General features: G+C 39.5%; 1 protein-coding gene across 3 annotated transcripts in view; it reads left to right on the top strand.

Moving 5' to 3' along the window:
* The window catches only part of Pcca (propionyl-CoA carboxylase subunit alpha), a 378,979-nt gene that overhangs the window by 268,784 nt on the left and 98,015 nt on the right, over positions 1 to 12,180 (top strand). For all 3 annotated transcript variants that reach the window (XR_009381162.1, XM_059273166.1, XM_059273165.1), the window contains exon 20: positions 8,290 to 8,388. Coding sequence is in view for 2 of the 3 variants with exons in the window: in XM_059273166.1 (XP_059129149.1) it covers positions 8,290 to 8,388 (99 nt within the window). In the remaining variant the exon portion in view is untranslated. The remainder of the gene's footprint in view (positions 1 to 8,289; positions 8,389 to 12,180) is intronic.

Genomic DNA, 12,180 nt, shown 5'->3' with positions numbered 1-12,180 from the left:
ATTATAGCACAGAACTGTCGTTCTTCACTTAAATGTCAAAGCAAACAAGTAACAAAACTATTAGACCTGCTAAATCACAGGGATATTATATTCTTATTGACAGTCTGAAACAATACTTATGTTTTACATATCAGTAAACTGGAGTAATGCTCGATGGGAGTAATAGCCCAACTAACTGATTGCATGGTATACTGTTGTGGAATATTATTTTAAGATATGTTACATTTGTTCATGCTTTGGAATACTTGTTTAATGATGCAAAGTTTGTTGCATTCTTTTATGTTGCATTTGTTTAACTCTGTGAAGCTGTGTTACTGAGCCTGTCTAAAACACCTGATGGTCTAATAAAGAACTGAATGATCAATAGCAAGGCAGGAGAAAGGATAGGCAGGGCTGGCAGGCAGAGAAAATAAATAGGCAAAATCTGGGAGGGGAAGATCAAGGAATGAGAGAAAAAGGAGGAGGTTACCAGGAGCCAGCCACTCAGTTACACAGCAAGCCATGGAGTAAGAAGGAAAGAAAGGCATATCAAATAGAGAAAGATAAAAGCCCAGAGGCAAAAGGTAGACGGGATAAGTTAAGAAGCAAGCCAAGGTAGGACCAGGCTTTCATAAGAAAGAATAAGCCTCCATGTGTGTTTATATGGGAGCTTGGTGGTGGGCCAGCAAAGAGTAAAAACAACCAATTACAGTGTACAGATGCTTTTGTGAACGAAGAGTCTAGATATGCCTATTCATTGACGTACAATTAAACAATAAAATTTTTGTTATTAGTAGTTAAGACATAAAAATGAAAACAAACATCTCTATAGAGCAAGTCTTTTTAGAATAATAAAAAATGAGCATTTATAATGTGGTAGCCCTGTGTCCTAATCTTTAAAGATTTAGTTTAATTTATGTATGCACATACATTCATGTGCATGTGTGTTTGTGTATGCATGTACACATGTGGTATGCTCAGCTACCTGATTTGGGTGCTAAGAATAGAACTCTGGAAGAAAAGCAAATACTGACCCACAGAACTCTCTCTCCAGCTCTTGTCTCAGTCCTTACATTCCATTTGTTGTTTTTGCTTTTAATATAGATTTATGTGAATTCTCTCAGAAGTACCTCGAGGTAATTGCTATTGTGAGTTAACTTATATGATTCTTTAGTTTACTTATATGTGAAAAAGGAGGAGAAGACTGAGCTGTGTCTATAATTTTGACACTTTTTTCCAGCCTGAGAGTCAAATCTGAAAACGATCTCTTATTCATTTTCTGTGTAGTATGATGATTTAGAAGGTTCCTATACCACATGTGTAATCCCAGCACTTGAGAAGCTGAGGCAGGAGGGTCAAGACTTCTTGTGTAGCCTGGGCTATGAAGGAAAACCTTGTCAATGAATAAACAACAGAAAACCCAGGGAAGTAAATAATCCACCATGACAGTCTATTAAAGGGCCAGGAGCTAGTTATGCCTTTCTGGAAAGCAAGTGGAGCCTCTCAGCTGGTGCTTCCTATCTCCAGTGTGTTGGTAGGAGCAGAAGCAAGGTAAGCAGTGGATGGAATACCTGCAGTTTTAGCTCAGATTTACCTCTGCATAATGCTAAGCTCTTAGACATTGAATAACATGAAATTTAGAAAAGTGGACTTTACATGTGACAAAGCCAAGGGCAAACTAGAAGCATTTATGAAGCCCACACCTTCCTGTAGTTTTATTTGTGGGAAAGGGCTGGGAAAGACTTTGTTTTTGATTTTACATTCCTCCTAATGTTGAGTAGTTTTTAAAAGCTTAGCAGGTGCTGCCGCATCAGAAGCAACAGTGTTTTTACTGTGTCAGGCGGTAACCCTGAGGAAGTACTTTATATTGTTGTTTTTTGTGGTAATGTAAGTAATCTCAGTCAAATGCCATATAAATTTAGGGTGTGTATTTTTCCCCTTATGATGACGTGGATAGGAAAACTGAATGTTCCAAACAGCTCACAGGAAATGTTTCACACCAGCATTGCCTGTGCCACAAATGCAGTGGGCTGTTTTCAGTGAAATGCAGATGTACAGGGAGGTGACTAAATGTGGAAAAATACCTTCTGAAAATTGAAAGAAATCATGCTTTTGGGTTGTTTATGAAATGCCTTAAATATCCTTATTTTGAATAACTTCCAATTAAACCTCTCTCTGATTATGCTGGGAGAAAGTTTTCAGAAAATAAAGCATGTGAGATGCATTTTATAACCCCACCCACCATAGCCAAGCTCTGATTCATCCAAATTTACAATGCCCATGACTTTAAATTAGCATGTCATCTTTAGATGACTGTGGAATGGTAAGCCGCCTGACGTCCTTTGCTTACTTTAGTGTGTGCACCTTCTCCACTACCTTTTCCTCACTCTTACGTTGGCATTACCACGTCCCCTCTGTTTCAGGTTTGGAAATGACCATTTCATGCTTATAGAAAATTCCCCTTGCTTTGGTGAGAACTTTTTGGAGACCCTGGAGGGCTTAGGGGAGGTTTGTGGCCTCTACATCTGGGGAGAGGTGATACGGAGATCCAGATGTGGATGGAAGTGGAAGTGAGCTGATGAGAAGAGCTTGGCCTAGTGTGGGATCCTCTCCAGCCCTCTGTTCCTGGAGTTCTCCTTTTCTTAGTCTTTGTAATCTCTCTGCCTCCTCTCAGTCCTTTTCTATTGGTCTCTGTACCCTCTGCTTGTGGTTACCCACTTCTTGAATATTGATTTTTTTTCTGGCATATTCCACCCCCTTCTTGCCTTCAGAAGTGACTCTTCCTCTCTCTTGTAAATCCCTTCCTAGAACCTCTGCAGTCTGCTGCACTGCTTCTCCTTCCTTGGGACCACCTTCAGATTCCCTTCTGTGCACCCTCTGCTTGTAATAGAAGACATGTGGCCAGTGTGTGTTCTGGCTGACTCAGTGTGACTGTCAGTACTTGTATTTTCTCTCTAGCCACCAATAGCCAGCTTAGATTTCCTGGCTTGTGATCACAGATACCTGTGAGATGGTATCCCATGCTAAGGGTAGATTCACTCCTTACCTGAGCTCATTGTTCACTGTTGGCTGCTTCTTGCCACAGGAGTTTTTGTTTTGTTTTCCTTTGGGATTTAAAAAAATTATGTGTTATGTTATATAATGTGTGTATGTGTGCCATTTGTGTGTGTGAATATGGGTGTGTATGCTATGGTGTGCATGTGGAGATCAAAAAATAACATTGTGTGTTGGTCTCTGTTTTTCACTGCTGTGTACAATAAGCTGACCGACCTGTGAGCCTCTGAAGATTGTACCAGGACTTTTTTTCTTTTGGGCCACCAACCAGCTCCCAAATCATGACACAGAGACTTATTATTTGAATGCTTGGCCTTAGCTTAGCTCTTTTCTGACTAGCTCATTTAACTTAAATTAACTTCATCTACCTTTTGCCTCTGTGCTTTTTACTTTTCTTTCTGTATATCTTACTTTCACTGCTTCTCATGGCTGGCTTCTTGCCCTGGGCATCTCCCTTGTTCTTTCCTCCTCTCGTTCTTCCTTCTATTCTTTTTTGAGCCTAAATTTCTCCTCCTCTTTATTCCCTCTGCCTGCTAGCCTCACCTATCTTTTCTCTACCTAGCTATTAGCCATTCAGCTCTTTATTAGACCAATCAAGATGCCCTAGGTAGGCAAGGTAAAATAGATGCAGCATATGTTTACATAATTAAACACATCCTTACATCATTAAACAAATGCAGCATAAACAAAAGTAACACACCTTTACATGATTAAATGCAGCATAAACAAACTTTAACTGTGTAAAGATGTGTTAAATAATATTCTGCAGCATAAACAAATGTAACATATCTTTCCCTAGTTAAAATAATATTCTACAACAGAGGAGTCTCCCATCTCCCATGCTATGGTGATAGCAAGATGATATTGCGTTGGGCTTTATTTGGGATCTGGGGATTTGAACTCAGGTCCTCACATTTGTGTAGCTAGTGCTTTATCCACTAAGCTATCTTACAGGATTGGATTTCTTAAAAAGAATCATTTTTATCCTCTTAGGTATATTCCTCTGCACACCCCGAATAGTAGCATATTTACCTAATTCCAACTCATCTTTCTGATCTTAGCTTAAAGGCCACCTTCTCAGAGAGATGTATATCTTCCTGTTGGGAATTAAAGAATAGTGAAAAATTTTAAATCATTGCAGATCACTGGGGACTGGAGCTATAGTTCAGAGTAAATCACTTGCCTGGCTTATAAGAGGCCTTGGGCTCCATACCAACACTGCAATCAAACAAGCAAACAACAAGTTACTTAATTTTAAAGATAGCTGTTGTGGTCCCTAACTGTCTTCCCAGCACTTGGGAAGCAGAGACAGGAGAATTTGGTGTTTGTGTCAAGCCTGGGCTACATTCAAGACACTGTCTCAAAAAACATACAAAACAACAAAAAGTACATGTGCCTAGTGTTTTCTTAAGAAGGAATAGAACACTATATATCGTTCTGTATTTCTTTGAGAGTAGTTTTACTTTAGTAGTTTTATAAAGATGTCTCATTTTCAGAACCCCCTTCAAGTCCCTACATTGCAGATAATTTATTTTTATATTATATCTTAGGGAAACCTTGGCTGGGTATAAAATTAGTTACTTTATTTCCTTTGGTCTTCTTGGAACAAATTGCTCTGAGATTTTCTGTGTTGGTATTGCTCTTGGCTAATTAGGCTGACTTTATTTTCTTTTCCTTCCTTGGGTGTAGATTCTTATTTTTGCCCAAGTAGCCATATAATTATTTCTTTAGGCATACAATTCCATTAATATCATAAGCCTACAAATTCAGTGTTTTTTTTTTTTTAAAGTTACTCTGGCTGGGCATAGTGGCACACACCTTTCATCCCTTCACTTGGAAGGCAGAGAGAGACAGATCTCTGTAAGTTTGAGGCCAGCTGGACTATATAGTGAACTCTAGGCTGGCCATAGCTAGGTAGTAAGATCCTGTCTCAAAAAACAAACAACAAAACAGAAAAGTTACTTTGTCACATCTTTGGCTTTATATCTATCTTTTTGCTTTATATGCCTTTTTGAAGAAGACAATTGTGTATTTTTGTGTTGTCTTTCTTCCTTCTCCAAGTCTGTTTCTTCACTGTTGCTGTCATGTGACTGGCTCTGTTTTGTTGTGTAGTTTCTCTGTCCTGGTGTTTCTTTTAGTCACATTCTATTTTTGGTTGCTTCTTCATGTGGCTTTTTTCTCTATAGTGTTGTTTTTCTCTTCATTTTTTTTTCTGAGCTCTACCAGCTTGCTTTTCATTTCCTTCTGTTATTGTATAATCTCTTCTTTGAACCTTTGTTTTTCTTCTTTGAGCTGGTTTTTTTTTTTTTTTTTTTAAAGAAGGTCACATTTCCTATGGTTGCTTTGAGTCTTTGGAGAACTATTTATCTGAAGTCTTCCTGTGTTTCTTTGAGTAGTTGTTCTTGTGTTATATGCTCCTAATTTATTTACCCTTTTCTTTTATAAAATTTTCCTCAGTTGTATCCCAAGATGCAGCATTGGCTGTTCTCATCACTGTCTACGTTGAATTAGGGAAGGCTGGCTTGAAACGGAGGTTGCACTTCCCAAAAACTGGTTCCCTGTGCCCTCTTTGCCCACATGTCATCTTGTTTCTTCTGTGGCAGGGTTTGCTTTACATTAGTTGTTGTCACTGAAGAGGTAGGACGGTGGCAAGTTCAGCACTGTTCTTGGTGTAGTAATGAGGAAATGCCCCCCATTCTTCATCTCCTGTGGTGATCCTGGAAGACTTGTGTGAACAGCATATAAGACGTAGCACCTGGAGTTCCCCTGGTCAGTCTGCCCTAACTTTCCATGGAAGCAAACTGTGGTACTTTTGCTCCCTTGTGGCTTATCCACACAACTGAGTTTCATCCATCTGATAACAATCAATAAAGTCATTGCATCTGTTGTTCACTATATGTGTCTTGGGGAAATTTGATTGCTGATAGGGGCCTAGAAAGGCGTGGGGTAGTTTCTGCCACATTCCCTCATTTAATACTTGCAGATATACTTGATGTTTATTTCTGGAGTTTTGATAGCATCCTTGCTTCAGAGCTAGTGAAATCACAAATCTGTGCTGATTTCTTATCTAGTGTATACGGAAATGTGGTCCCTTTTTTTCTCAGTCCTGTAGAGTCTTTCTTATAAGACCTCTCTGTTAGTAGGGAAGAAAGAAGACAAGCTTCCATGTAAACTGGATTATGATTTCCTTTTGTGCAAAGACACTTTTCCAGGCACTGTTGTTTCAGGTTTCTTCCTCTGCCCCCAGATCCCACCAAAGTAGAGCTTAGGTGCATGTGCCAGGGGCATTGGAACAGTGGTCAGAGCCAAATCAAGGTGATGGTGGTGGGGCAGAGAGCCTTCCAAGTCTGTGCTGCTGGGCTGTGGACCACTAGCTGTTGAGTAGCAACTTGTGATCTCATTTGAGCTTTTCTGGTGCTATGACTGCATCGAAAAGACTTCTCCTGCCTACAATCCCTGCTGTGTGCCTGCAGCCATGGAATCTCCTGTGTCATGTGGTCCTCATCCTGTCTTAGACCTGACCGATCTACTAAGACATGTAGAAACTTATAGATTCCTATCATGGAAATAGACTCACTTCTTTAATCAAGTTCTCTGGCTGTATCCTCAAGCTTGGATCCTTTTAGGGTAGCCAGTACTTGACAGAAATGTTTCAGCAAGTCTTTGTTCACTGTTGTCTCTTCTTCTGTCCCAAAGGGTCCAATAGAAAGACAATGGAACACTGACATCTAATTTTACAGAGTGGGTGTGCAGTTTGGTTGACAGTGGGGGATTGTTGGCCATGTATCTTGGATCTGCTTTAGGCTTTAGACAACTTGTGCAGGTGTGTATAGGCCTAGAACCGTGCAGGTTTCCTCCTCCCCCAAAGTCCATTGGCCACTGGGCCAAGGGGGGCAAAGGTAGAAGCAGCATCAAGCAGAGTCTTATCCAGCCTGTGAATAGAATGGAGATAGCCCTCTAGGAGATGACTTCAGCTTTATTTGAGTATAGAGAATATATAGGATTGGGGTGGTAGATGGGGACTCACCTAACTTGCATTAAATAGCACGCTTCTGTCATAAAGCTCGTAGTATAAGTCTTAACTGGTGTTAAGTGCTATAGTAATGTTCCTAACACAGCATCTAACTGTCATATGGGCAGCAAGGGGAAAGCTTCTACAGAGAACTGCATCCAGGGTCACACTAGAGATAGTCAGGCACTGGGCCTAGACAGTCTCCAAGTAAGGTCAGGTAGAGAACAGGGCGTCTTCTGCCTGGGGGTCTGGGGTGAGGGGGGTGGCGGTCCTCCATGTTGCCAAGCTCTGAGAGAGCTGCCAGGCTCTGGTGGTCTGTAACCTCTGACTAGCAGGGCCCTCAGCAGAACAGTGGTGGTGTTTGCAGCCTATCTCTTGTACCAGAGTTAGGGAAAACCTTTGGTGAGTGTTTTAAGTTAACCTTGATTTTTTTTTTCCTTTCAACTGCTTTTATGTTACTTACTTAGAAATTAAAAATGCCTCTCTAATTGTATCTATGATTTGAAAAATTATGGCCTTTTTGTTTTTGATGATAATTTGGTAAAAATTATTGGGCTGCACATGGTGTTGCATGCCTTTAATCTCAGCATTCGGGAGGCAGAGGCAGGCGAATCTCTGAGTTCAAGGCCAACCTGATCTACAAAATGAGTTCCAGGACAGCCAGAGCTACACAGAGAGTCCCTGTCTCAAAAAAAACAAACAATAATTTTCTTTATGATTGGCAACTGTATGGTAGAACTTTTCAAAGTTTGAATAGACTGGCTGCTCAGCACCAGAGAGGCTTGCCTAATTAAGGTGTGTGTTTAATTAAGATAACAATGCTTAATCCATCATTAAAATTAGCACCGAGAAAGTTCTTTCTTGGTCCTTGGAGAGGACATTATATGCAAGCCCTGTTGTGTGGGTTGCAAAGTGTCACTGGAATTTATATGCATTACTTGTTTAATTGCAGTAAATGTAGCATGTCCAGCTAGGTTTTGAGTTAGAAGGCTGTTTGTTACTTACTGAAAATCACTTGAAGCCTCAGTATCCAGAGGCAGCTGTTCACAGGTCCTTCACCTCTCCCCAGAGATGGCTGGGAAGACTCTATTGTTGGACCCTGTCTTTCATGGCTGCAGCAGTAAACATGACAGGTTGTTTGGAAGCCATCTGTTAAAATGGCTGCTGCTTTGCATGCAGCAGTGAACTTGAGATCAGTTTCCTGTCTTTCTTCGTGGTAACAGTCTTATTTGGTGTCACAACAGGTGGAAGTTGATGGGTCGAAACTAAATGTGACCAGTACGTGGAACCTGGCATCACCCTTACTGTCTGTCAACGTTGATGGCACACAGAGGACTGTGCAGGTAAATGTTCACATGATTTACTTAGAAGGCTTCAAGTTCAAAATCTTTATCGATCCCCATGTGGCTAATTCTGACATAATAAGGAAAAGCTTTGTTTTATTCATTGTGTATTTTTTGTAGTTGTAAAAGTATTTTTCTTCTTCTACTTTTATTAGAGGACTTTGAGCTATGTCTTAATTTCAGAGAATATTTTCTTTTCTTTTTTCAGAGAACCCCACAAAGCCATTGCATTATATTTTGCTGGAAATAAGTAATCTCACAGGATTTTTAAAAAATTACTGGATGAGAAGTCATCTTTTTCATTGTAGGTCTTTAGTTATAAATCAGGGCTTGCATAGATTACCTTCTTTTTATGCAGTTGAAATTAGGCAGTTTTAGGTTAGCAGAAACATGACCATGCAGGTTGACTTTCCATAGCATATGCCTTAGAAAGTTAGTATTGTAATTTGAGTAAGCTCTCCACCCCGCCCCGTCAATGTACAGTGTCTTCCTCTGAGCAGGTGCCTTGAAGCCAAAAAGTGGATAGAATGTTCTTTGTAATCATTGGCCTCCATTTAAAGTAGAAAACCATGGAAGGAGCTAAACCTGCCACATACTGAGGCCAAAGGCTCCTGGAAAACCAAACACTAAACAAAAACCAAGGGAAAATGTGGTTATGATACATGAAGAAGAACTTTAAATCCCCATAGCATCAAATGCTGATTCTTTAACTCAATTTTACATAGAAAACCAAAGAATCACACCTGTTTTGTGCCTCATCCATACCTGTCTCTACTTATAGAGACTGTTGGTCTGAGGACGCAGACTCAGTAGTAGATATCTGATGACTGAATAGTTTCCAAGCTGGGCTCAATTGGTGTGTTATCTCTATGGGTCTAAGAATACTTGAACTCTTGGTACTGAGCCTGATGTTTTGGCTTCTCCCCGTATAATATTTTTCTTCTATATCCTAACTCTTGGCCTCATTTTATTTCTAACTTTATAAATTATGAGATGAAACTCTTTGAAACCCTTGAAAGATATCACTACACACTTTCACACTACTTAAATCCATTTGTTGGGGCTTAGGGATGTGGTTCAGTGGTAGAGTGCTTGTCTAGCATGGGCAACACCCTGAGTTTGATCCTTAGCATTGCATAAAACCAAGTGTGGTTGTGCACTCCTATAATCCTGGCACTTGGGAAATGGCAGAGGGAAGCTCAGAAACTCAAGGTCCTCTTTAGCTATGTAGACTTGGATACCAGCCTGAGATCCTGTGTAAACAAGCAAGAAAACAAACAGATGAATAATAAATGTATTTATTATTGTATCTTCAAAATGGTTGTTTTGTTGTACCTATGGGTCAGTCGCATATTCTCTGTTGGAATACGGTTATGGTTTGAGTCACATGAGTTTGATTGTTATGTGTTTAGGTACATAGTGTGACCCTCAGTGGTGAGAAGACATAGCAGTTTTATACATGTTTTCCTGTCATGGTTCTTTTCAACATCCTCCCTGGTGTCTCTGCTGATAGTTGTCTTGCTAGCTATTTGACATGTAGAACTTTATTGGTGAAATTATTAAGGCCACTCCATGTAGTTAAAAGGGAGGTTTATTTTGTGGGGTAACTTACAAGTGAAGGGATAGGTTACAGGGTCTGGGAAAGGTGTAGCGCAGTCCGGCGGTGTTCTCTGGAGAACTCTGCTCGGTCTACCTCGAGCGTCCAGGGTCCAGGAACCAAGAGAGCTGGTGCATTCGGATCTCGGGTCTTCAGGGTCCTCTCTCGGCCCCGCCTTGTAGGCGTGACAGTTACTGAAGCCTCAATGGGGGTTGGAACTTCCAGATCAAAGCTGGAATGGCTACCTACTACATCTCCCCATTTTGTCTAAATAAGAAGATTCTAACCTAATACAAGACTATATACAAAGGAATGGTTATTAAATATTGTTCAGGAGTAATGAGGGATAATCACCTAGATAAGATGGAACTACAACCAATGCCAACAATATCAAGCAAGAAACACATACTAAAATCCAGAGAAGTCTAGAGCATAGGTAAATGGCATGTTACAAAGATCATTCCAAAAGGTGTCCTATCCTAAAGAACCTGAATCTAATACTTAATATATTCTATCTAAGATATTATATATATATATATATACTAAGTTGTAACTGTAACTGCTGGTCTTCAATCCCATCAAAGACCTGAGAAGGAATGTAATGGTACCTGAGAAATGGAAGATGGATGCAAGCAACTTTCGGGAATCTTGCAAGAGTAGACAGAGACAGCTGGCAGCCTGGACAGTCACCTAATGTTTCTCAGCATTGTTGGTGCATTCAAATTGGCTACAGGCCTAGAGTATCTGACAGACCATTTTCAGAAGCAGGAATTCTGAAAGACCATCTTACCCTGTCTTGGCAGAGTTCAGAAGTCACTTTTCCTTGTGTCCCGCTTGTCCAGAAGGACAGCACTCGTATTGTCAGCAGTTGAGGCAAGGGCAGTTCTTTGCCCAATAGGCCATTTTGTGCCAAGAAGACAAGCTTCCAAATGGAAATGTCTTAGAAGCCCAACATTCTCTTGGGATCAAATTGGTGCTGCCAGGAGCAATTGTGTCTCACGTCAACAGAATTCTAAGTTATTTAAATGCCGTATTCTATAGGTCTATGAAGTGATTGAAGGTTACCTGTCCATCCGACCTATGTATCTGTAAATTTGGATAACCTAACTAACAAAACTATAGAGATGACAAGCTTAGGTGACTATAAATCTGTAAGTCTTATCTACCGAAATAACCTAAGGACTAAGGCTTCACGTAAACAAGGTAGACAGTCTATAAGCAAATGTATGGTAAAGGACGATGACTTCAAAATTGTGACAATACACAAGATATTTATAACAGAGGTAGGAATGTATAGTGCGATACGCAATATGACAATAATCTTAAATATATATCAATATACAGAATATCCTAAACAGAACATACAGTATGACAGATATAAATTTACATTTGTATCAATATACAAATATTTCAAATAAGAGTAGAAATATATGTACATTGTAACAAATATAGTTCTGTATTTGTATCAACATACAAATTATCTGAAATAGGAATATAAAAATAGTTTACATTTGTATCAACATGTATGAATCCATAACAATGCAAATTACAGTGCAAATTATCTAAGGCTGCTATTTTACTAAATTTGTTTACTAGTATATATAATAATCTACCATAATATCTTATACCTATCCATTCCATTTTTGGCTACCCACTATAGAAACTTCAGCTAGACATGTATTTAGAATAATCACCAGCACCGTTTTCTCTAGAAAATCCATTTTCTCTGGATGATGTTCAGTACAATTTTATTTTTCATTTTGTAAGTTCTTTGCTGCAAAGAGCATCCACAATACCTGGAGTATATGAACCCATTGAAGCATCCTCTGGACTTGTTGAAAGAATTGTGGGACCAAGCTAGTGCTTTCTAACTAGATGTAAACTCTCTCAGAAACATAAATGGTATATTGGCAAAAATATCAGTTGCTAAAATCAAGATAAGACTTTTTTTCCTTATGAACAGGAATGATTTTTATGTACTTTTTGTGGAGTTGGGCTTCAGAGCTGACTTGACAAACTACCACATGGTCCTTGTGGAATGAGTGTGAGTGATAAGTGATAATTATGAATCATGAATGTGCTCATGTTGCCATAGGTATTATTTGAAGCTTAATGCATATAGTAAATGTTTTAATCTTCATAACATAAACAGTAGATGGTCTCCTTGCTTCTTTTTATCAGTGAGACCCCTGAGG

This window comes from Peromyscus eremicus, chromosome 9 (genome assembly GCF_949786415.1).
Source record: "Peromyscus eremicus chromosome 9, PerEre_H2_v1, whole genome shotgun sequence".
Classification (NCBI taxonomy): Eukaryota; Metazoa; Chordata; class Mammalia; order Rodentia; family Cricetidae; genus Peromyscus; species Peromyscus eremicus.
The sequence above is the reverse complement of the archived record's forward strand: the minus strand, read 5'-3'. Positions and strand labels throughout refer to the sequence as shown.